This window comes from Mauremys mutica, chromosome 9 (genome assembly GCF_020497125.1).
Source record: "Mauremys mutica isolate MM-2020 ecotype Southern chromosome 9, ASM2049712v1, whole genome shotgun sequence".
Classification (NCBI taxonomy): Eukaryota; Metazoa; Chordata; order Testudines; family Geoemydidae; genus Mauremys; species Mauremys mutica.
Genome location: NC_059080.1, coordinates 55,250,978 through 55,277,097, shown reverse-complemented (window position 1 = coordinate 55,277,097; position 26,120 = coordinate 55,250,978). Strand labels below are relative to the sequence as shown.

The following is a 26,120-nucleotide window of genomic DNA, read 5'->3' as shown; positions in this document are numbered from 1 at the left end:
AATTCCCCATGTGGAACCGTATCAAATGCCTTACTGAAATCGAGGTAAATTACATCCACTGCATTTCCTTTATCTAAAAAATCTGTTACCTTCTCAAAGAAGGAGATCAGGTTTGTTTTGGCACAATCTACCTTTTGTAAAACCATGTTGTATTTTGTCCCAATTACCACTGACCTCAATGTCCTTGACTACTTTTTCCTTCAAAATTTTTTCCAAGACCTTGCATACAACAGATGCCTAACTGACAGGCTTGTAGTTGCCTGGATCAGTTTTTTTCCTTTTCTTAAAGATAGGAACTATGTTAGCAATTTTCCAGTCATACGGTACAACCCTTGAGTTTACAGTTTCATTAAAAATTCTTGCTAATGGGCTTGCAATTTCATGTGCCAGTTCCTTTAATATTCTTGGATGGTTATCTGGGCCCCCTGATTTCATCCCATTAAGCTGTTTGAGTTTGACTTCTGCCTCGGATGTGGTAATATCTACCTCCATATCCCTGTTCCTTTTTGTCATCCTACCATTATCCCTAAGCTCCTCATTAAAGACTGAGGCAAAGTATTTGTTTAGATATTGGGCCATGCCTCGATTATCCTTAACCTCCACTCCATCCTCAGTGTTTAGCGGTCCCACTTCTTTCTTTTTCTTCTTATTTATATGGCTATAGAACCTTTTACTGTTGGTTTTAATTCCCTTTGCAAGGGAAAACTCTACATGGCTTTTGGCCTTTCTCACTTTATCCCTACATGTTCTGACCTCAATAAGGTAGCTTTCCTTGCTAAGCCCTCCCATCTTCCACTCCTTGTAGGCTTTCTGCTTTTTCTTAATCACTTCTCAGAGATGCTTGCTCATCCAGCTTGGTCTACAATTCCTGCCTATGAATTTTTTTCCCTTTCTTGGGATGCAGGCTTCTGATAGTTTCTGCAACTTTGACCTGAAGTAATTCCAGGCTTCCTCCACCTTTAGATCCCCAAGTTCTTTAGTTAGGTAAGTTGATTGGACTGATTTCATTAACTCTCTAAAGTTAGCCCTTTTGAAATCAAAAACCCTAGCCACAGATCTATTTTTGTTTATCCTTCCATTTAGTTTAAACTGAATTAGCTCATGATCGCTTGAACCAAGGTTGTCCCCTACAACCATGTCTTCTATGAGGTCCTCACTACTCACCAAAACCAAATCTAAAATAGCATCTCCTCTTGTTTGTTCAGCAACTACTTGGTGAAGGAATCCATCAGCTATTACATCTAGGAAAATCTGAGCCCTATTATTATTCCTAGCACTTGTCCTCCAGTCTATATCTGGGAAGTTAGTCTCCCATGATCACATAATTCCCATTAGTATTTACTTTACTTTATTAAAAACATTAAAAAGGTCTCTATCCATATCCAAATCAGATCCCAGCGGTCTATAGCACACCCCAAGCACTATCTCAGGGGAGGCTCTGGTAGCTTTCTTCCCCAATGTGATTTTTGCCCAGACAGACTCTCTTATCCATTCCATCCCTTATTTCTTTACAGACTACCTCATCATTGATATACAATGCTACACCACCACCTTTGCCTTTATTTCTGTCTTTCCTAAACAACACATACCCTTCAATACCTGTACTCCAGTCATGACTACTATTCCACCATGTATCTGTTATCCCTATAATATCCAGTTTCACTTCCTGCACCAGTAACTCTAGTTCCTCCATTTTGTTACCTAGGCTCCTCGCATTGGTGTACAAACATCTTAATTCTTGCTGTTTGGCTTCACTCACATTCTTTACCTGATTAGGCCCAGATGTTCTACCGCCAGTATCACCTATTAGAATTGTATCTACAGTACCTTTCCTCTGTATGTCCATTCTCCTACCCATGACAGTATCCTTTTTTGCTTCGTTTTCTTTCCTCTCAATGTTAAAATCCGGCATGGAGATTACCTGGACATCTCCCAACCATCTCCCCCCAATTCCTAGTTTAAAGCTCTCTTAATCAGTTGTGCCAACTTCCATCCTAGAAGTCTAATTCCCTCCCTACTCAGTCCATCCCGAGAGAACAGTCCTCTGTCCATGAATGCCTCCCAGTGGCCATACATCCCAAAGCCCTCCCAAAGTTATATCAGATTGCGTTATATTGGGGTAGAGGTGTACGTGTAAATGCAGCCCCACCTGGCTTCCCCCGTACTCCCTCTGTTCCAGGCCCATTTTTCCAGCTTTCTCTTATGCTGCTAGTCACTGCACTTACTTTCTAACTGGGTCATCGGGACATTTGATCTAATCCTGAAAATGGAGCCAAAGCTACTTTTTAAAACCATCCAGGAAAGAATACCAAACAGGGTGACTGTTAGTGAATGAAACTATCTCCAAGACAGAAGTACATTATGTTGAATGGGCATGTAAGGAAGTAGCAGGCTTGATCACTAAGCAGAGTTGTGTTGCCACAACTTTGAAAGCCTGTAAGATGCTGTGCTGCCCTCTAAACACCTCACAGTTCACTCTGGTGCAGCTAGTGTTACTTCTAGTGTGTCATGCTGTTGCATCTTGTTTTGTGTGTTTCAAAGGTGATTGCATAATGGATAAATCATGTTTGTTTTTTCTCTCGCTCACAAGGTTATGGTGGAAAATTCTGATTTCACCCCATCACAAGTTGGCTGTCTTTTTACCTTTCTTGCCCGGCAGCTGGCTAAGCCCAACAATACACTGTTTGTAAACAGGACCCTTTTTGACCAGGTAAATGTTCCATTGTCCATTGTCTGGTAAATATGGAGGTCTCTGACATGCAGGTTCCACAAATAAATTGCAGATTGCACTGTAGGTTCAGGCTGTACTGAAGATCTGTTACCTGCCACATAGTGGGTGGGATACTGGCTGGGGGCTCAGTGTTTGTGATTTCAGAAACAACATGGAGAAGGCACCACAAAAGTGCTAAAGTTTTAAATACTTGTTCTTATCTCAGCCTGCTGTGACTTATGTAATTGTGTGAGATATGGGGGAAACCTCTGCTTCTGTCCCCTCCACATGTCTCCTGAGGTGAAGAACATGTGCAGTAACGATGTTATAATGTCTATCTTTTATTTTTCCTCGGACCCTGGAGTCTTTCCTTGCCATGGAAAGGCAGGCTTCCATCTGTTTCCCGTAGATTTTGTGTGTTTGGGGAAAGTGCGGGTGTTGGGAAGGAGAGAACCAAAATGTTAATCTTTTGGCACTGGCTGCAACCCTCTCTGAGAACAGTAACGGCATGCCACTAACTGTGGGATGCCAGAATAAAGGACCCAACAGATTACCTGATTTAAGAATGTATCAACTAAGTATAATGTATATGGATTTGTATAAGGAATGGTTTAATGTACAGCATGTTTCTGTACAGTCTGAAACTAGGATAAGCTGTACCTTACTAGGGGTTTGCACCAATGGAGCTGCACTAGTGTCGCTATACCAGTTCATACAAACCCTAGAGCAAGGCAAGTCTATAGCCTGATTTGGTGGGGCAACACCAATGGATAATAGTGTATTTAACGAAAGACCTCAGAGCCTTAGAGTAAGGCTGCACAAACATCTGAAAGTGGATAGGTCACTATAAAAAGTAATTTTCCCTCTGCTGATACACTTTCTTGTCAACTGTTGGAAATGGGCGACTTCCACCTTGATTGCATTGGTCTTGTTAGCACTACAGAAGTAATTTTCCCTCTCTTGATGATGACCCCTTCTTGTCAACTGTTGAGAATAGGCCACTTCCACCTTAATTGAATTGGCCTTGTTAGCACTGACCCCCCACTTGGTAAGGCAACTCCCGTGTGTGTGTATGTGTGTGTATGTGTGTGTATATATATATGTGTATATATATATGTATGTATGTATATGTGTGTGTGTGTATATATATATATGTGTATATATATGTGTGTGTGTGTGTGTGTGTATATATATATTTACTATATTTTTCACTTCATGCATCTGATGAAGTGGGTTTTAGCCCACGAAAGCTTATGCCCAAATACATTTGTTAGTCTCTAAGGTGCCACAAGGACTCCTAGTTGTTTTTTAATATATAATGAAAATAGTCATCTTTCTCCTTGACCAGGTCCTTGAATTTCTGTGCAGCCCTGATGACGATTCCCGACACTCAGAGAGACAGCAGGTAGCAATCTTTAGAGGTGTATTTCATTATGTGTAAGAGACAAACTGATCAAAAAAAGAAGTGCTAGGAATTACCAATCTCTAGAGGAGGATTAACCTGGTCAGAAGACCGAGAGAGTGACCACAGGCTGTATTGGGGCTAATGTACCAAAATGGAAACTTTCACTGGGGGGTGGGAAGGGCATGAGCAGGGCACAGCCAGGAGCAGTGGCAGAACAGGACCTGGAGAAGGGTACTATAGATCCCATCTCCTGGGGTCTGAAACAGCCCCCTAAAGAGAGAGAGAGAGAGAACCTTTCCTCCTGTCCCCAAATGAACCAGGGCCATCAGGATTCTTATAATCTAGACTCGTGCAGAAAGTGTGACACACATGGAGTTAACATGGCATTTGTCTAGGTTTAACTGGGACAGTGTATTCCCCCCACACGACTACCACTGTGATATCTGGGCTCAAGTGTTTTACTTCAATTCCTATTTATGCTTCAGTCTCACTAGGCTTTTACATGTACCTAAATGTTGTCTCTTTCCTGAGATGTATAGCCTGCCTATCTCTGTAGAAGAATAACTGATGCTATGGGAGAGAGAGAGTTGGAGTAGAAAATGAAAATGTTTGCATTTTAAAACCAGGACAAAATATGCAAATATTTAAAAGCCAGTTAAAGTTAAATCAGTGTAGCTGTCTCACTTAAACATGGCCTAAGTTCGGTTGCTTTTGTTTAATAATTAGTTTTCTGATTTGTAGCTTCTTAATTATTCTCCTGGTGGGTCATGTCTCATCACCTTTTCTAGTGTTAAGTTAATTAATTGGGAAGATCCAGGCTTTTCTCTGTCATTCTCTGGCTCCCTGGTGCTAGGGAGGGTCACTCACATCACTGGCAGAGAGGATCACTCATTTTCCTGCACTTGTTTTGTGTTTGATAGCAATAGCACCATCAGGAAAATGCTAGGGAATGTGACCTTCAAATTATGGAGAACCAAAATTAAATACACCTGTAAACTAAAACTCAACAGTAATATTCAGTTTCAGACAGCTCTTCAGAGAGCTCTTTCAGACAGGTACAGCCTTTGTTTGATCCAAGGCCGTAGGTACTACCACAAAACAAATAATTATTCAATATCTCTTCAGGTCCTTTTAGAACTACTGCAAGCTGGAGGGATAGTACAGTTTGAAGAGAATCGTCTCATCCCTATGGCAGAAAAAGCTGAATTGTAAGCTTTTTTTTGTTTTTACAGTGTATAATACCTGGTTTTTAAAAGTCCTCTTGCAGCCCTCTCAGCCATTTTAATCATCACTGAAGTTATGTAGTCATTCCAAGTATCTCACTGCTGTTCTGCAGCTGTGCTTGGATTACTTTCCTCCAAACATATTCGCTTTTATTTCCTTATTGTCAGTTCGTATCTAATCTCTCTCAGTCCATTTGTATTTAATGTCATCCTGATTGTTTTCAGTTCTTCTTAGCAGAACTGTCTGCAGAGCTGTGTGAACCTTCCAGAATGGAACCCCAAATCATGTGACTAGCTTTGAATTTGATTCTATCATGGAAAGTAAAATAGTCTAGTTTCACCTGGTCTCTGTAGGGCATATTGTAATGACTGTAATGTAATGATGAGTGACTATGGAGGGTGGGGAGTCCACGTCCTAAAGGCATTTAGAAGTATCTGGGGATTCAGATCAGCCCTCGGGTTGCCAAACCTAAAATCAAACAGCAGACATAAACCCATCTTTCAGAGGTGCTGAGAATTTCCGCCATCTCCTTTGGCAACTTTACCCCTCCTGAAAGTATTCTCAGTCTTGCTTGAGTTCAGCGAACAAATAGCCATCCAAGTCGCAACTTCAGACATGGTGAGCTCTTTTCCCCCATACTAGGAAGGACAGAAGCACTGGAATATAAAGTTGGGTGGCATCAGTCTAATGAAGACAAGCAAGTGCTCAGTTCTGCCTTTCAGTAGTACCCAGAACAGGTTACTCAAGCAATGTTGTCAGTCCCTGGTAAGGCCTGCAAATGCATTAGTGACACCATGTGGTTAGCAGCATTGTAAAACAGTTGATAGCTCTGGGAATTAACATGGATTCCTGATCATCTTCCCTTGCCTGGAAGAGATCAGTCAGGAAGCTGTACCAGTGCAGTTCCTTTATCATAGCCTGCTGTGAAGGCATATTGATTGGAGTCCATCAGAAGGCTTGAGGCCTGGCACACAGACCATGCTTGCTTCAGTTTGGACACTGTTTTTACATAATTTCTTCCTGGCTTTGGAAACAAAACTCATTGTTAGATATGAAAGCTGGCCAACAGTAGCAGCACTTCATATGCCACACTCCACCATGCATTCCTCAGACAACATGTTTAGCCTAGAGTTGGCCGTATTTTGGAAATAAAAACGAGCACGCTCCTTTGCTACCCATCACTGGGTTGCCCATTTATCCTACAGTAGGACTTTCATGTTGTAGGGAGGCAGGCGGGATGAAGGTTGGACTATAGTTTTGTGACGAGGAGGACCAGCTGAAGCATGGCAGGGCCTCATTTGGTGGAGCTTATCACAAGCCAAATGGGGAGGGAATGGATGAGAGTTGGAGAAGAAGACTGACAAGCTCCACTCATTCTTGGGATCTATGTTGTTGTTTATAGAGCTGGTTCCCCAAAATTGCATTTTTCAGCTCTGTAAACAGGTGTCTCATTGGAAGCACTTTTGGTGAAAAATAGTTTTTAAGCTGAAGCTACACAAATTCAGACTAGAAAGATGATGCAAATTCTTAGAACCCGTTGTTTTTATAGTATTTTATTTTTCAGGAATTTTGTGTTTAATTTTATCCATTTTGTACACATGGGGGTACTGGGTCCTGTCCTCAGGCGGGAGTTTGCTGAGTGAGCCTGCCTAGTACTCACCCTGCAGAGGTAGGCCTGGCTTCCCGCAGAGGACATTGTGATCTCCTGCACAGGGTTGCAGTGCTGCCAAGGTTTGAACTGGCTGCCCCTCTGTCATGATGATGGAGGGGCAGCCAGTCCAAACATGAGTAATATTGTGACCCTGTGCAACAGGTTGCAACGCCTGGAGTGGGAAGCTGAGGCCCAGCCCACGGGGCAGGAGCCACTGCTGTGCTGTGAGTTATTTTCATTGTATTTTGTTTTATGTTGTGTTTTGTGGTGGTCTGATTTGTGAAAAACGTGAGGCTCTCAACAGTGTTAGTACTTAACCATTGCAACAACTTACCCAGGAATGATGAGGTGGATTCTCCATTACTTACAGTTTTTAATCAAGATTGGACTTCTCTTTCTAAAAGATCTGCACTAGCTCAGCTAGAAGGTTCTGTACTTGATGCAGGAATTATTGAGTGAGAGTCTCTGACTAGGATGGAGATCAGACTAAATGTTCAAAATAGTCTCTTCTGGACTTAAAATCTATGTATCTGTGAAAAATGGCAGAAGACAGTCCTGAAAGAATTCTTTATTCTCTGACCAATAAGATACTACTTGAGGGGGAAAATCTCAGATTGTTATCAAGTAATTAGTTTACTTGAGGAGTGTCAAACCAGTCTGAAGTAGCAGGGCAGAAACAAAATGCAGCTGATCATCCCTGTAATATAGCTGTTTTCCCTGCATCCTTAGTTTTCTGTCTTGGTTTCTAACCAACAGCCCAGGATAACCATTCAGTTCCATCACAAATGATTGGAGATAATGAGCAGGTTTCTATGGGCAGCGTCTCTTCCACTCACAAAGACAGCAGGGAAATATTCCTCCAGGAGTATTTAGACAGGACACTTCATTAATAATGTCATTATTATTTGTAAGTTACATATTTATCCCCTCATGTCTGGGCTGTGTAATTGTTTTCTGCTGCCTCAGAACTGAGAATGAGATGGACATTCTATACTCCATTTCTTATCTGGTGTCAAAGAGCAGAGTCTTTCTAACATGGCAAACTTTCTTTATTTCAGCTACCAAATTTGTGAGTTTATGTATGAACGGGAGCATCTCTATGACAAAATCATTGATTGTTACTTGCGTGATCCAGTGAGAAAGGTAGGTAAATATGTAATGCTCTAAACTTTTCCTCAGCCAAGAAGAGAGTAGCTCCTCTTCCCCCCCCCCCAACCCCCTCGGCAGGTAAAACAGTTCCTGTCATCGACCTTGTACGATTAGAACTCCCTCCTTTTCCATCAACCCTGGGCGCATGCTGAGTCCTGGTCTACGCTAGAGTGTTCAATGACCTTTGTATGTAGCAGTTAATTGTTTTATGCTGATTTTCAATGTGTCTACAATACCTATCCTGAATAACTGTAAGGTTTGCTCTTGCATCCATAGTGGGGCTCTTTTACACTAGTCCAGGTGAGGTGGCTGTCATTAGCTTTCTAACACCAGTGAGTCAAATTGCTTCTCGGCCAACTCTTTAAAAACTCTTGGGTGCAAATCATCCAGTCCTGCTGACCCTAAATTTTTTTAACTTTAGTAGATGCTGTTTAACATTCTCCTTGTGGTTATGGTTGGAATAGAAAGTATTTAATCATTCTATTATATGAATACGTCATCCAGTTTATTTCCAAATAGAGAACAGGAATATTTATTGAATGCTTCTGCCTTGTCTGTATCATTATTGATAAGTTACCCTCTTCATTTAGTTATAAACCGTTATTACAATTCCTTTTGTTCCTAATATTTTTTTAAAAAATCTTTTTATTATTCTTAATTTAGCTGGCCATAGATTTTTCTTCTGATACTTGCATAGATTCTATGGCCAGAAGAAGTATCTAACCTGCCTTCCTGTAATGTCTGTTTAACTTCTGATTTATATTCATTGTTATCAGTTTCCCATTTTTCCATGTGTTATAGATTATCTTTTTATTTTTTTATTGTTGCTTTCACTTCACTAAACCAGGATTTTTTTAAACTGATGCAGCATTGTTAAATGATTACGGTATTTGTATTTATTGACATTTAGTAAAATGTCCTTAAACTCTCAATTCTCATCTAGATTTTTTTTTTCCCTCCCAGTCAGTTTTACAATTGATCTATCTAGTGTAGTTGAGGCTTAGGTTAGTGTCCAAAAGTCGCCTCCTTCCTGGTGTTTGTCTTTGTTAACTTAAACCACAATATAACATACATCTGAGCATAGGCTTGCTCATAAGGGTACGTCTACGCTACCCGCCGGATCAGCAGGTAGTGATCGATTTATCATGTCTGGTGTAGATGCGATAAAATCGATCCCTGATCGCTCTGCCATTGACTCCGGAACTCCACCATGGTGAGAGGCAGAAGTGGAGTCGATGGGGGAGCGGCAGCGGTTGACTCTCTGCCATCCTCACGGCCAGGTAAATTGACCTAAGATACACCGACTTCAGCTACGCTATTCGCATAGCTGAAGTTGCGTATCTTAGGTCGACATCATTCTCTCCCCCCCTACCCCCAGTGTAGACTTAGCCTAAGTTTGGCATGCTTCCAGTGCTTCTCCCAGCAGTTCTCCTCTGTCCCTGCCCATGGTTCCCTCTCTTGAGAGACTTCAAACCACTCTTATTTTTTTGCTGCAACTAAGTGATCTTCCATTAGATCAATGAACATTACTCTGCATTTTTCTGCCTAATTTTCACACCTTACAGCAGCATGACTCAGTAGAAGAGTCTTGCCGCTTATCTCTTTTTGGAATATTAGATCTGATATTGCAAACCTCTTACAGACTTGCAGGCTGAAATCTACTTTTCTCCTTCTCCCATATAGAAGTGAAAAGAAAAGTAGATAATAGAGACAGGGAGAAGAAACAGAGGACTAGAGCGAGTGATAGATGGAAGTGGGGAGGATAAAGGAGAATTGGTGAGCTGCTAAGGACGATACAGGAGAATCTTGGAGAGAATGAGCTCCAGCAAGTAATACAGTGGGAAGGTGGGAGCAATGACCTTCACTCTGAAGGAATACACTCCACCCTCCTCTCGTCTGTTCTCTTTGGCAAGAGGTCACAGTCCATCCTTCCCCAAAGGGAAAAAAATGACTACTTGGATCTCCTCAGTTATTAGAGCTAAGCTGCTATTTGTCAACAATCTCAGCCACTTCTTTTCACATACAATTCTACTCCTCCTCATACTTTCCCTTTGCTCTTTTAGGAGCTACTTAAGGTCAAACCATAACTGTTACCAGTAGCTGAGGTTCAGTCATTGGACGTGGTCTTCCCAAGCTGGGCTAGCTCTAGTACTGCTTCTGAAGTGCACTCCTTCTGTGACTGTATGTTTTAATTCTGTGAGCGGAGCTATTATGTTAAAACCTCCCTAGCAGTTTATCTTCACCTCTAACAACCAAAGAAATCCTTAAATAACCAATTGTCCATGTTGCAAATACAATTTAGTGGTTAGTCTGAAAATGATTGTGTCCAAATAAGTGAGTTTGCAAGCTATCACTGATGCACTTCCCAGATGAATTTTCAAATTGCTGGGACAGAACATAGTATACCTTCTTACTTTATGCCTTTCAGGAAGAAGTGTTCAACTACATCCACAATATCCTATCCATTCCTGGGTACAGTGCCGAGGAGAAGCAGTCAGTGTGGCAGAAGGCTATGAAACACATTGAGGTACAGCATAGACCGAATTGCTTGTTTTTCTGAACTTAAACCAGTTTCTCCCTTATCCACCTTGTGCTTTTTTGTAGGCAGGAGAGTATTGCCTTTGAGGATGGCATAGCTGATTTTTGGTAGGGTTTGTAGAAGAGGAGTTTCCTGAAGCACTGCAAAGGGGGAGTTGATAGCTGCCATACGTTTTGGTGGGTGTGGGTGTGTGTATTTTCAATACACACAGTGCATGTTTACTGTGCCTTCCATCCAAGCTCTTGACAATGTACAATGAGTTGGTGTCTTGTAAAGAAGATAATATCCTTATTTTACAGAGGCAAACTGAGTCAAAGAGAAGTTAAGTTAAAATCACACAGCACATCAGTGGCAAAGTCAGGAATACCACACACACATCCTGTTTCCCAGTCCCCTGCTCTAACCAATAAACAATTATCCTTCCCCTTTTTCAAAGTTCAGTACAAACACAATTTAAAATAATAAAAAAAAAAGTTTGAAACAAAAATTCTCCGCTATTTGTATAACACCGAAGTGGTGAATATTATTTTATTCATTTGGAGGCCAAGTTGTAATTATAGAACTGAAAAGCTGTTCATTCTTGGTACATTATTTTTCACAATTGTTATCTTGCAGGATGAAAAATCCCTCTCCAAAGTAAGCTAAGCAATTATCTTCCAGGAGGATTAATGATGTACCAAATTTCATTTGAAAATGATCGTTTTCAGTTACTTAAACTTAAACTCAAAGTTTCTAATTGTTTAATTTTGGGTAACTATAGATTGTTTCACTTTATGTGAAGCTTGGCAAAAGAAATCACTCTGACTTAGTCAAGTTGTCCATTCCTTGTCTGAAAAGAATATTTATGCCAAAGTTCTGAGTAGTTGTAAGGTAGGCTTTTGCTAGAAACATGTTTTATATTGCTTTAGTAGTGGCCCACTATAATATATCTATTGTGCTAGTCCCTGAATAGTGCTGTATCACATTCTTTCAATGCTTTTCAGGTTCCTTGGTGCCATATTTATATGTGAATAACTTACTCTTACCAATGTAAGCGTATGAATGGAAAATTAATCTATGTATGACCTGTGAGGACAGTATGGAATTGAGGAAAAAGTGCTTCTGATCAGAACAAAATGAATTAGAATTTTCTTTGTGAATTTCTTTTTCCTGTCACCTGCCATCCTGTCTGTTTTTGTTGTAGTGATATTGCCTTGGTGAAAAATGATTCCGTTTTAGGTTCCCTAATGATATCAGATATGATATAGAGCCTTTTTGTCACTGGTTTCAGTCCAACAGAGGCCTGTATTGATCTGAAGTTATTACTGTTTGATTGCCAATGAATGGCCTGTGAAATTAGCTGATGGTCTTAGTCCACTTCCTGCACAACAGGAGCCACGTCACCAAAACACCTGCATAACTGGCACTAACTGGAAGTCTTATCAGAGCGACAGGGATGGAACGCAGGCAAGAAGAGCTGGTGAGGTGACACCTGCAGCTCAGGATTGAGGCACATGCCTCACCAGTATGAGGATTTTTGTGCTCTGTCTCTGCCTGTTCTATACCTCTTAATCTTCCTTTTTAAATTGTTGCTTCAGAAGCATTCTTCACCCAATGGTATTCACTGTTACTACACTTCTAGATGTGGTCGGTATATTATAGTATGAGTGGGATCAGCATTAATGCATGATCCTGTAGTTTGTAAGACTAAAGGTAGGGTATTTTTCTCCCTCTGTCTCCAGGAGCTGTTGTTACTGAGCCCGAATAAAGCAGCAGATCTGATAGCCACTCACTTCAATGACCAGATTGAGGCAATCATTAAAAATCTTCAGGTAAAAACTTGCAAACACACTTTGGATTAAACTGTGTTTTTATAATTGAATTGGCTTTGGCCATATTCATAGGGATTTTCAGAGCGGTTCAGACTAGAGGTCCATCTAGTCTAGTCTCTAATAGTGGCCAGAACCAGCTGCAACAGAGAAAAGTGTAGGAACTCTGAATTGCGCATTTATGAAATAACTTGTTGCTGGGAGAGTTTCCATCCAACTCCCTGCCTGAGGTCGGTGTGTAGCCTGAAACAGAAAGGTGTATATCCCTTCCAAACACTTCTAAATCCTTACAAATGGAACCCTTGGTGCTCTTCTCCTCCGTACAAATATACGGCAAGGAGTCAGACTATTTCCGCTAGTAAGAAGCTGCTACGCCCTTCTGTGCTTGGCATCAGTACATTCCATCGAAGCACTCTGAGTCCCTAAACAAGGTTTAAAAGAGCTGCTTTCCTAGCTGCCCCAAACGTAATGCCTGCCAGGATCCATTCAGACATGCCTGTCCCTCAAGCCAATTTTATATAGACCATCTGTTCTTATCTGTCCTGCTGCTGGAGAGGGACAGAACCAATCTTCATTTTTGTTATGATAGTTATAATATTATAAATAGTTCTGCTCTTGGTTAGATTGTCCTGGTTTTTGATAAGTTTAATTAGATGGTTTCAACAGCTTTTCGTTGTTTGGTACCTCAAGCTTTGCCAAGTCTGGTAGATCCAGCAAATAACCTGCACTTAAGAGGTGCTCCCCATTTTTGATGACTATGATAAAGGGAAGGACACTATCGGAGACTGTGTTGTCTATAAGACTTCCTAAAAGGGCTCAAAGGATTGACACTCCACACAGCATTTGCTTCTGCATGAGGCCCTTAAAGTGTATCGGTTACAGGCCTGTTTCTTAGAGCTGCTTATTCTGTCCAAAGATCCTCCCAGAGTCAAGAGCTGTTGTCACAGTAGTGTGGCAGCAAGGTTTATCCACTCCTTGGTAAGACCACTGCTGAAATACTGTGTTCAGAACTGGTGTCTTGGTTTCTAAAAAGATGCTAAAAATTGAGAGCCGCAAGAGTGATTCAAAGTCTGGAAAACAGTCTTATGGTAAAACTTCAGGAGTCCAGTCTGTTTCTCTTAGATAAGAGAAGGTTCAGAGTTGATGGGTCTGTAATTACCTACCCAGGAAAAAGATATCTAACAATGGAGAGCTCTTTAATCTAGCAGGCAAAGGCATAGTGCAATCCAAAGAGGGGGAAGTTGAAGCTAGACAAATTCAAACTGGAAATAAGATAGACATTTTTTACAGTAAAGGTAGTTAACCATTGGAACAGATTGCCAAGAGACGTGATAAAGTCTCCATCATGAGTTGTTAACTAAAGATGAATGACTTTCCAAAAATGCTCTAGTTCAGCCACAAGTTACAGTTCTAGGTGTAGGAATCACTGGGTAAAATTCTATAGCCTGTGAAGGTCAGATTAGATCTGGGGGTCGGGACCCCTCAGGGGGTTGCAAGGTTATTACATGGGGGTGTCGCGAGCTGTCAGCCTCCACCCCAAACCCTGCTTTTCATCCAGCATTTATAGTGGTGTTAAATATATAAAAAAGGTGTGAAAGGGGTCACCAGTACAAAAGTTTGAGAACTGTTGAACTAGATCATAGATACATTTTAAGGCCAAAAGAAATTATCTATGAACCTCAGATTGCTTCACTTGACAACACAGCTGCAGGGTTTCTAAGACTGGATGGCTAGCACTCGTTCATAACAATCATGATGTCCTTTTACAATCCAAAAAACATCCGCTAGGCTAGGAGGAATTATACCAAGTGAAACTGGTTTAGGAGATTTGCTCAAGGCAGAGGCTCTGACCAGACTCTTTGAAGGGTTAAAATCCCTGTGCATTTTATATAACAACCTGGTATATGGATTGTGCCAGCTCTTTTCCAGACGCAAAGTCCAGAGTATGGTCAAGGGACCAGAGGCCTAGCAAATAGTGATCAGCTAATAGAAAGCTGGGGTAAACAAGATAACATTGCCTTGCCTGAGATATGCTTGGTCAGTAGAAATGCCAGATGTTAAAGCAATAACTGAATAATTGTTTCAAATTGAACAAAAAAATCCCTGTTTTTATTGTGTTAGTCTTTTCTGTAGGGAGACGTTTTTCCCACAGATCCAATTTTGAGTTTATGAAAAGTTGGCACATGTCAATATAAGATAAGGCATCTTTTCACCTCCCTTCCCAGGGACCAATGCCTGCCTTAAGACATAAAGGAGACAATCTTTATTGCCATATACTTTCACTGTTTTTTTGCTTTAACCCTAGGAATGTACCTGTTGAACAATTAAAGGAGTTGCTCCATTCCTATGGACCCCAAATTAGAATTCAACATATTTAATAAAATGTTATTAGTATAAAAGTATTAATTAAATATTAACTTGCTAATTTTAAACCATGGGCGGAGACATTATGTAACCTGTTAACCATTGGCTAATGTGCTTATTTTGTTTTGCTGCAAAACCTATTCCTGGGTGTGGAACTGCCTACCCCGTTACTTTCCCCCGCCCATGGAAAATCTATATATTCTATTGTAATTAATTGATTGACAGTGTCTCTGAGCCTAATAAGCAAGGTGACACTCCGCCAGCACTGTGTGTAATAAACTCCTATGCTTGACCTCTACACGGTGTGGATTTGTGTCCTTCGCTCTTCATAAGCATCAGTCCCATAAGAGTGAATGGTATTTCTTTCAATGGGTATAACTTCAGACAACTCTGAACCAGATTATTATGTTAAAATATTAATTCTTTTTTGTTTTTCCTTCTATTCAGGACCAATTCTTGCTTTTCCAGTTTTTGAGAAGTCTCCTTGACCCAAGGTATGTAAGTAAATTTGATAGTTTATAACTTACTGCTCAAAATCATAACTCTTTAGTTAAAATACACTGCAGTAATCACATGTATAAATGCATAAATTTACACAACCATAAAACATTGTAGGGTACAATCCTGCCTTGACACGGGAATGAACCAGATAAACTGTATTGTGCAGTTACTATAGTGGTTCCATAGGAAAAGAGGTGAAATGAGCATAGGGACAAAATTCCCTTTCTGAAAACTTGCTGCTTCTTCAAATGATTGCTCCTGTCTATTCTACAGTAAGTGTGCATGCTCGCCACATGCACCGGTGCCAGAAGTTTTTCCCTTAGCAGTATCTGTACTGGGGGAGCACCGTGGCGACCCCTGGAGTGGCATCTGTATATCGCTCTATAAGGGGAGCCGCGGGCTCCCCCCACCCTCGGTTCCTTCTTGCGCCAGTGAAGGTAGTCGAACTTTTGTGCTCCAGCTTTGCTGCAGCCCTTCTTCTCGTTGTGGATTGTTCTTCAGTGAATAGAGGGGGCTCGGGGCATGCCCCGTGCCCCAGGCTTCAAGTCGTGCGACTCCTGTCGCCGTTCTATGCCCAGGAGCGACCCTCACGCTGAGTGTCTTTGCTGTCTGGGTGAGACTCACATTAGTGACTGTTGCAAGATCTGCAGGTTGTTCAAACCAAGAAGGAGAGAGACTTCAGGCTTCGAGCTCTCCTGATGGAGTTGGCGCAGACCCCGATGCCGGTGCGCAGATCAGACTTGGCACCGGCCGCCATGTTGTCAGTACGTAGCGTGGCTCCATTGACCAGCCGGTGCCGCTCTCCCGCCAAAAAGCAAGGGAAGAGTGCGACCTTGCAACGACACCACAATAAGGACAAGAGGGAGGCTGGTCCCGCACTGGGCAGCCCTCGATCCCCCTCGGGCTCTAAGGCTCTGACTCGTGTGGAGCGGAGCAGCCCGCTGCCATCCACCCAGGCATCCCCACCGGTACGGATGCCGTCAACGCCGGAAGCGGTGCAGGCTGCGACGGACATTATGTCTCTGGCCATCCCGAATGCTAAATCGGGCACGGGCCCTAGGTCACGAGGCAAGCCCCCTCTGGGTGCCCACCAGACCTCTCCAAGCAGCCGCAGTTCCCACTCCGAAGACCCCTCCTCGCACCACTCGGTGCACAGCAGCCGTTCTTCCGCACCAGGACCTGCTAAAGCGGGTGGCTTCCAACCTCCAACTGCAGGCCGAGGAGATGGAGGGCCCGTCCGATTCCTTCTTTAATGTCCTGTCTCCCTTGGCACCGGGCCACGTGGCCCTACTTCTGCACCAGGGTATTGCCAACATTTCAAACTCCTTGTGGCAAACTCCTGCCTCCCTGGCCTCAATCTCGAAAAAGGCCGAGAGGAAATACTTTGTGCCAGTGAAGGACCATGAATACTTGTATTCACACTCGGCTCCCAACTCACTTGTTGTGGAATCGGTAAACCACAAAGAGCGTCAGGCCCAGCCCGCTCCCACCCCAAAAAATAAAGATGCCAGGAAGCTGGACTCCTTTGTCAGAAAAGTTTATTCGTCGACTAGCTTCCAGCTTCACATACCCAACCACCAGGCCCTACTCAGCAGGTACGACTTCAACCTGTGAGAGTCTCTGCCTAAATTTGAGCCCCTCCTCCCGGACCGGGACAGGAAGGACTTCAAGGCTCTGGTGGAAGAGGGGTCAGGGGCGGCAAAAGTGGCCTTGCAAGTGGCGTCTGATGTGGCGGACACGGTGGCCTGCTCGATGGCTTCGGCGATCTCCATGCGTAGGGTGTCGTGGCTCTTGCTATCTGGTCTGTCCGTGGAGGCGCAATCACTGATGCAGGACCTCCCGTTCGATAGCAAGGCGCTCTTCGTGGACCAGACAGACGTCAGTCTGCATGGGATGAAGGATTCCCGGACCACCCTGCAGACCCTGGGCCTCTATGTCCCTCCAGCTAAGGACAAGACCAAATTGCTTCCGGTGGTTCAACCTGTGAGGAGCAGATATGAGCCCCCATACAAAAGGCCCAGAGACCAGAAGCATCAGTCTCAGCACCAGTCCCGCTCTGCCCCGCAGCTTGGGCCCTCTAAGGGCAAGAGGCAAGGAAAGAGGTGGTTTTGACTATCAGCAGGGGGGCACCAGGCCTGTTGCCAGGGAGACGACCCCCCCCCCCGGTTAATAAAGTTTGTGTTTTACAACCAATTGTCTGCCTTCCTCAGGCCATGGTCCCACATAACTTCGGACTGATGGGTCCTCAGTACCATCTCCAAGAGTTACGTGTTGCAGTTCACTTCAGCTCCACCAAACCACCCGCCATCCGTGATGGCCCCAGGGGACCCAGAACACGTCTGTCTCCTGCATTAGGAGGTGGACCGGTTGCTCCACCTAGGAATGGTGGAAAGGGTACTGGTTTCATTTCAGGGCAAAGGGTTCTACTCCCGGTACTTCCTCATCCCGAAGGCAAAAGGGGGTCTCAGGCCTATTCTGGACCTGCGCGACCTGAACAGATTTCTAACCCGTTCCAAGTTTCGCATGCTGTCCCTGGCCTCTATTATCCCCTCCCTGGACCTGGGGGACTGGTACACGGCCCTGGATCTCCAGGACATGTACTTTTCATGTTCATATTTTCAAGGGGCACAGATGCTTCCTCCGATTCATGGTGGGAATGGACCACTACCAATTCACGGTCCTCCCCTTTGGCCTATCCACGGCTCCCAGGGTTTTCACTAAGTGTATGTCTGTGATGGTGGCCTACCTCAGGCGGGAGGGCATACAAATCTTCCCCTACCTGGACGATTGGCTCCTAAAGGGAGAGTCCCGCTCTGAGGTAGAGTCCCACATACAGCTGCTCCTCTCGACATGCGCTGGTCTAGGCCTGGTCGTGAACGAGACCAAATCGACGTTAGTGCCAGTTCAGCGCATAGAGTTCATTGGGGCCCTACTGGACTCCTCCAAGGCCACAGCCTCTCTCCCCCGGAACAGATTCAAGACCCTAAGGGATCTCATTGCCTCGGTCACAGCCTTCCTGGTGACCACAGCGAGGGCGTGTCTTCAGGTTCTGGGGCACATGGCAGCGTGCATGTACATGGTCCACTATGCCAGGCTCCATATGAGGCCCCTCCAATTATGGCTGGCCTCCCAGTTCTCCCAAGCTTGGGACGGTCTGGGCAAGATTCTGACGGTTCCGCCCCCGATTCTTGCCTCCCTCCTATGGTGGTCCTGCCTGGGCAATATGTTGCAAGGGGTTCCCTTCAGGGAGACCAACTTGTCTGTAGACCTGATGTCCAATGCTTCGGACCTGGGCTGGGGAGCCCACACCGGGGAGGTGCAAATCCAGGGAACCTGGTCGGCCCCGGACTTGCCCCTTCACATAAACGTCAAGGAGCTCAGGGTGGTTCGGTTGGCGTGCGTGGTGTTCCTCATGCACCTCTGCGGCAAAGTGGTCAGAGTCCTCACGGACAACACTGCCACGATGTACTATATCAGCAGGCAAGGCGGGACTCGCTCCCTTGCCCTCTGCCAGGAAGCCCTGAACCTATGGGAGTTTTGCATAGCCCACAATATCTCCCTGAGGGCGGGTCACCTCCCAGGCGTCCGCAATATGCAAGCGGACCACCTCAGCAGGGTCTTCTCCCTCCAGTACAAGCTGGCGCTCCACTCAGAGGTCACTCATCAGCTCTTCCAAGAGTGGGGAGCTCCCCAGATCAACCGGTTTGCAACCCGTCAGAACCGGCGTTGCCCCTGGTTCTGCTCCAGGGAAGGGATAGGGGAAGGTGCGATCTCCGACGCGTTCCTCCTGAGCTGGTCGGGCCAGCTCCTCTACGCCTTTCCCCTGTTCCCACTCATCGCCAAGGTCCTTCCGAAGGTGAAAGCGGACAAGGCGAGGGTCATTCTCATAGCCTTGGCATGGCCCGCCAGCACTGGTACGAGCCCCTCCTACGCCTCTTGGCAGCGCCCCCTGAGGAGGCTGCCGCTCTGCCCGGACCTCCTCTCCCAGGACCAGGGATGCCTCCTCCATCCCAATCTAGCCACGCTCCACCTGACAGCGTGGCTGCTCCGTGGCTGAATGAGGAGGAGAGTAGGTGTTTGGAGCAGGTAAGGCGAGTCCTCCTGGAAAGCAGGAAGCCGTCCACGTGTCGGACATACGTGGCGAAGTGGTCCAGGTTTGCCAGGTGGGTGAGTGAGCGGGGAATGTCCCCCTCCACCGCGCCCCTACAGTTTATCCTGGACTACCTCCTATCCCTTAGGGCCCAGGGGCTGGTGCCTGCCTCTGTCAGGGTGCACCTGGTGGCCATATCAGCCTTTCACCCGCCGGTGCAAGGCCATTCGGTCTTCTCCCACTCTGACCTCTCGGTTTCTAAAGGGCCTTGACCGCTCGTTCCCATACACCAGGCCCCCAGTACCGCAATGGGACCTCAACCTGGTCTTGTCCCATCTCACGGGATCCCCCCTTCGAACCCTGGCCATGTGTTCCTGGTCGCACCTCTCCCGGAAGTTGGCCTTCCTGGTGATGATTACGTTGGGCAGACGTGTCTCAGAGCTCAGGGCCTTAACCTCGGAACCCCCCATATACGGTTTTCCATAAGGATAAAGTCCAGCTCCGCTCACACCCAACGTTCCTCCCAAAGGTGGTCTCCGCCTTCCATATGGAGCAGAGCATCTTCCTTCCCATGCGCTGTCCCAAGCCCCATTCCTTCATCGAGGAATGCCGCCTCCACACGCTCCAATGTGCGTAGGGCGTTGGCTTTTTACCTGGATCGGACTAAACCGTTCCGGAAATCCTCTCAACTCTTTATTGCCTCGGCCGAGCGGGCTAAGGGGCAGCCCATCTCCACGCAGCGGCTTTCCCGCTGGATCACCTCATGCATACGCACGTGTTAGGTGGCGGGGGGATCCCTGCCAAATCATATCATTAGGGCACACTCTACGAGGGCTCAGGCCTCATCAGCTGCCTGTCACCCATGTTTCCATCCTGGACATTTGTAGGGTGGCCACGTGGGCCTCAGTTCACACATTTACTTCGCATTACACGATCGTCTCCCAGTCCAGGGATGACGCTGGGTTTGGTAGGGTGGTACTTCGTCCCGAACCACTGTGAACTCCTACCCACCTCCAACAGATATTGCTTGGAATCACCTACTGTGGAATACACAGGAGCAATCACTCGAAGAAGAAAGGACAGTTACCTGTTCCGTAACTGCCGTTCTTCGAGATGTGTTGCTCCTGTCTATTCCACACCTCCTTCCCCTCTGTCGGAGTTGTCTGGCAAGAAGGAACTGAAGGGGGCGGGGGCACGCAGCTCCCCTTATACCATGCCAGGCAGGCGCCACTCCAGGGGTCGCTGTGGTGCTCCCCCAGTACGGGTACTGCTAAGGGAAAAACTTCCGGCACCAGTGCACGTGGTGAGCACGCACACCTACTGTGGAATAGACAGGAGCAACACATCTCGAAGAATGCCAGTTACAGAACAGGTAACTGTCCTTTTGCCTGTTTTTCTCTTCTGATTACCAGCAGTCTAAGCTTCTGCTATTGTTCTCTAAGAATCCACAAATTTGTCAGTTACTTTGAGGTGCCCAGAACTGAAAACACAATCCTGTACAGTGATAATTCTCGGTTCAGACATTTTCAATATGAGCATCTGTGTGCTCTAGATGTTTGGCTTGCATATTGATAAACAGGTGTTACTGCCAGCTGGATTTTGACTTTGGCTCTACTTATGCTACAGTATTGCCATCAGATTATAGTGATAAATGAGCCCCAATGAAAGGAGAAATTGCTCTGGACTTCAATATTTTTCTTGTCAACAGAAATAGGCTTCATAAATCTCCAGGTAATAAACTCATCCAATTTAGCCCTGAAATAGTTAGGAAGTGGCCACTTCCCTCTTAGTCTGATCATAAGCACATACATCACAAGCCATCAACAGGAAGTCACTCTTAAAAGCATAATATCAACTTTTGAATCTGACTGTACAAAATATCTCTACTTCCTGTACAGGACTGACATTCAGCAAGCCACAGTCAGTCCGCAAAGTCTGCCTCTTTGGACTACCTGAATTCCTGCAGCGTTCACATTAGTACAACATGGCTGTGAATGTGAATAAAGTCCATTTGATTCTGTCAGGGCTTCAGCAATATTGCTGGGGGTCCAAAATAATAGAATTAAATGGGTATAGTGGATTGATTGCCCATGCCAAAATGATCAATAAGGAAAACATAAGTGGGACTCTGTGTGCAGAAGAATGATCCTTAATAGAATTTAAATGAGCCCAGTGAACTCATTTTTGCAACAATCACTACAGAGCAAAGGAGGTGGACGCCCAAGAATTCAGTCACTTTATTGACAATATTCCCCTGACCTGTCCTATTCTTAAAAAATTCTCTCTGAAGAGACCTTAGATTATTGGAGTGGTTTATTATTCATATCACACAAGTTCCTATTGACTATGTTGTGTTGCCAGTGCTGTGGATTTGTGTTTGTGTGTAATGGGGACATACTTCAAAATGAGCTTTAGCAATATAATTTGTTTGCACTTTATAAATAGTGAAACTTTTTTCACCGTAGTTTGTAAATTGATTTGGTTTATTTACTTCAAAAGGCCTAATATGCAAGGTTATAACTTAATTTCACGGCTGCTGAACAGTTAAAGAATATCTACAACAGCTGATTTAAAAAAAATTATTATTTTTTTAAATGTCCAATCTTTGTAGCATGTCAGAAGGAAGAACCATGATTCAAGCCCCTTCAAAAACATGTCTTTCTCCAATCCATATGAATGTTTATATCCTCTTTCAGGCAGAGGTTTTATTAAAACAGAGATTCCTAGAGGAACAAATGAGTTTAATGTCTCAAATACAAACGTATTTCCCCTAACTTCAGTGTAGTTACATCAGGGGGATGAATCTAGTCTCATGTGCTGCCACAAAAACATCAGAGATTAATCTGGCCCATTTAATTTAGCTAGAGTTTTATTTTAAAGTAGGGGCATGCGGGTTAATAGAAATTGCCATGGGAAATTTAAAACCCAGTGCCCTTGTGTCCATGACTGATAAGCAATGACGGAAAATAGAGCAAAGTGTGTGTTGCTACAGTTCTCTTATCAAATTTATTATATTTTCATTTTCATTTCCATTTCCTGATCACTTCCCAGGAGAGAAAGTGTTTCCATTGCAAACAAGTGTAATGAAATCCATTCATTTGTGGTGTGTGTTTGGGTGATGTACCTGCAGTGCCTGTTGTTATTACCAGAACAAAGTGCCGAGAAACATGAACAAATTTATATCTAAATTTAGGACAGAATTATAAAATGATAGACATGTAGGGCTGGAAGGGACCTTGAGACGTCACCTAGTCCACCCCTCCCCTCCATGCTGAGGCAGAGGGGCTGGACTATATTTACATGCTGTGTTAAGTAGTTTGACAGTCTTAACAGATTAATCAGCTCAGTAGGCTTGGTGTGTGCAGCAAGCCTCTGGCCCAGAGATCTGTGGGAAGGTTCCTGGGGGTACCTGCTCCCTTTAAAGAAGGCAGAATCATGCCAAGTGGGGTGATCTCGGTCTTCTTCAGCATACTCTTCTTGCCATGGATACTCCATTGTGGTGACCCCCTATGTGCACATCCCTTTTTGGATACCTGCTTCTCCTATAAGAACATAAGAACGGCTGTACCGGGTCAGACCAAAGGTCCATCTAGCCCAGTATCTGTCTACCGACAGTGGCCAGTGCCAGGTGCCCCAGAGGGAGTGAACTTAACAGGCAATGATCCAGTGATCTCTCTCCTGCCATCCATCTCCATCCTCTGACGAACAGAGGCTAGGGACACCATTCTTTACCCATCCTGGCTAATAGCCATTTATGGACTTCACCACCATGAACTTATCCAGTTCTCTTTTAAACACTGTTATAGTCCTAGCCTTCACAACCTCCTCAGGTAAGGAGTTCCACAAGTTGACTGTGCGCTGTGTGAAGAAGAACTTCCTTTTATTTGTTTTAAACCTGCTGCCTATTAATTTCATTTGGTGACCCCTAGTTCTTCTATTATGGGAATAAGTAAGTAACTTTTCCTTATCCACTTTCTCAACATCACTCATGAATTTATATACCTCTATCATATCCCCCCTTAGTCTCCTCTTTTCCAAGCTGAAGAGACCTAGCCTCTTTAATCTCTCTTCATATGGGACCCTTTCCAAACCCCGAATCATTTTAGTTGCCCTTTTCTGAACTTTTTTCTAATGGCAGTATATCTTTTTTGAGATAGGACCACACATCTGTACGCAGTATTCAAGATGTGGGCGTACCATGGATTTATATAAGGGCAATAAGAGATTCTCTGTCTTACTCTCTATCCCATTTTTAATGATTTCTAACGTCCTGTTTGCTTTTTTGACTGCAACTGCACACTGCATAGACATCTTCAGAGAACTATCCACGATGACTCCAAGATCTCTTTCCTGATTAGTTGTAGCTAAATTAGCCCCCATGATATTGTATGTATAGTTTGGAAAAAATAACCCCATGTGCATTACCTTACATTTATCCACATTAAATTTCATTTGCCATTTTGTTGCCCAATCACTTAGTTTTGTGAGATCTTTTTGAAGTTCTTCACAATCTGCTTTGGTCTTAACTATCTTGAGCAGTTTAGTATCATCTGCAAACTTTGCCATCTCACTGTTTACCCCATTCTCCAGATCATTTATGAATAAATGGAATAGGATTGGTCCTAGGACTGACCCTTGGGGAACACCACTAGTTACCCCTCTCCATTCTGAGAATTTACCATTAATTCCGACCCTTTGTTCCCTGTCTTTTAACCAGTTCACAATCCATGAAAGGACCTTCCCTTTTATCCCATGACAGCTTAATTTACGTAAGAGCCTTTGGTGAGGGACCTTGTCAAAGGCTTTCTGGAAATCTAAGTACACTATGTCCACTGGATCCCCCTTGTCCACATGTTTGTTTGACCCCTTCAAAGAACTCTAATAGATTAGTAAGACATGATTTCCCTTTACAGAAACCATGTTGACTATTGCGCAACAGTTTGTTTTTCTATGTGTCTGACAATTTTATTCTTAACTATTGTTTCAACTAATCTCCCCGGTACCGACGTTAGACTTACCGGTCTGTAATTGCCGGGATCACCCCTAGAGCCCTTTTTAAATATTGGCGTTACATTAGCTAACTTCCAGTCATTGGGTACTGAAGCCGATTTAAAGGACAGGTTACAAACCTTAGTTAATAGTTCCGCAACTTCACATTTGAGTTCTTTCAGAACTCTTGGGTGAATGCCATCTGGTCCCGGTGACTTGTTAATGTTGAGTTTATCAATTAATTCCAAAACCTCCTCTAGTGACACTTCAATCTGTGACAGTTCCTCAGATTTGTCACCTACAAAAGCCAGCTCAGGTTTGGGAATCTCCCTAACATCCTCAGCCGTGAAGACTGAAGCAAAGAATCCATTTAGTTTCTCCGCCATTACTTTATCGTCTTTAAGCGCTCCTTTTGTATTTCGATCGTCAAGGGGCCCTACTGGTTGTTTAGCTGCCTTCCTGCTTCTGATGTACTTAAAAAACATTTTGTTATTACCTTTGGAGTTTTTGGCTAGCCGTTCTTCAAACTCCTCTTTGACTTTTCTTATTACACTCTTGCACTTAATTTGGCAGTGTTTATGCTCCTTTCTATTTGCCTCACTAGGATTTGACTTCCACTTTTTAAAGGAAGTCTTTTTATCTCTCTCTGCTTCTTTTACATGATTGTTAAGCCACGGTTAACAATTGTTAAGCTCTTTTTTAGTTCTTTTACTGTGTTTCTTAATTTGGGGTATACATTGAAGTTGGGCCTCTATTATGGTGTCTTTAAAAAGCCCCCATGCAGCTTGCAGGGATTTCACTTTAGTCACTGTACCTTTTAACTTTTGTTTAACTAACCCCCTCATTTTTGTATAGTTCCCCCTTTTGAAATTAAATGCCGCAGTGTTGGGCTGTTGAGGTGTTCTTCCCACCACAGGGATGTTAAATGTTGTTATATTATGGTCACTATTTCCAAGCGGTCCTGCTATAGTTACCTCTTGGACCAGCTCCTGCGCTCCACTCAGGATTAAATCTAGAGTTGCCTCTCCCCTTGTGGGTTCCCGTACCAGCTGCTCCATGAAGCAGTCATTTAAAGTATCAAGAACTTTTATCTCTGCATTTCGTCCTGAAGTGAAATGTTCCCAGTCAATATGGAGATAATTGAAATCCCCCACTATTATTGGGTTCTTAATTTTGACAGCCTCTCTAATTTCCCTTAGCATTTCATCATCACTATTACTGTCCTGGTCAGGTGGTCGATAATAGATCCCTAATGTTATATTTTTATTAGAGCATGACATTTCTGTCCATAGAGATTCTATGGAACATGTGGATTCGCTTAAGATTTTTACTTCATTTGAATCTACATTTTCTTTCACATATAGTGCCACTCCTCCCCCTGCACGACCTGTTCTGTCCTTCCGATATATTTTGTACCCCGGAGTGATAGTGTCCCATTGATTGCTCTCAGTCCACCAGGTTTCTGTGATGCCTATTATATCAATATCCTCCTTTATCACAAGGCACTCTAGTTCACCCATCTTATTATTTAGACTTCTAGCATTTGTGTACAAGCACTTTAAAAACTTGTCCCTGTTTATTTGTCTGCCCTTTTCTGATGTGCCAGATTCTTTTTTATGTGACTGTTTATCATCTAATCTGGCCCTTACATTATCCTCTTCCGTCCTCTGCTCCTGACTATAACCTGGAG

General features: G+C 44.0%; 1 protein-coding gene across 4 annotated transcripts in view; it reads left to right on the top strand.

Annotated features, from left to right (window-relative positions):
- Nucleotides 1–26,120, top strand: part of VPS8 (VPS8 subunit of CORVET complex) — a 254,665-nt gene that overhangs the window by 130,957 nt on the left and 97,588 nt on the right. For all 4 annotated transcript variants that reach the window (XM_045030079.1, XM_045030078.1, XM_045030077.1 and 1 more), the window contains 7 exons: nt 2,591–2,710; nt 4,059–4,115; nt 5,241–5,323; nt 8,049–8,133; nt 10,568–10,666; nt 12,400–12,489; nt 15,298–15,344. In XM_045030079.1, coding sequence (XP_044886014.1) covers nt 2,591–2,710; nt 4,059–4,115; nt 5,241–5,323; nt 8,049–8,133; nt 10,568–10,666; nt 12,400–12,489; nt 15,298–15,344 — 581 coding nt within the window. The remainder of the gene's footprint in view (nt 1–2,590; nt 2,711–4,058; nt 4,116–5,240; nt 5,324–8,048; nt 8,134–10,567; nt 10,667–12,399; nt 12,490–15,297; nt 15,345–26,120) is intronic.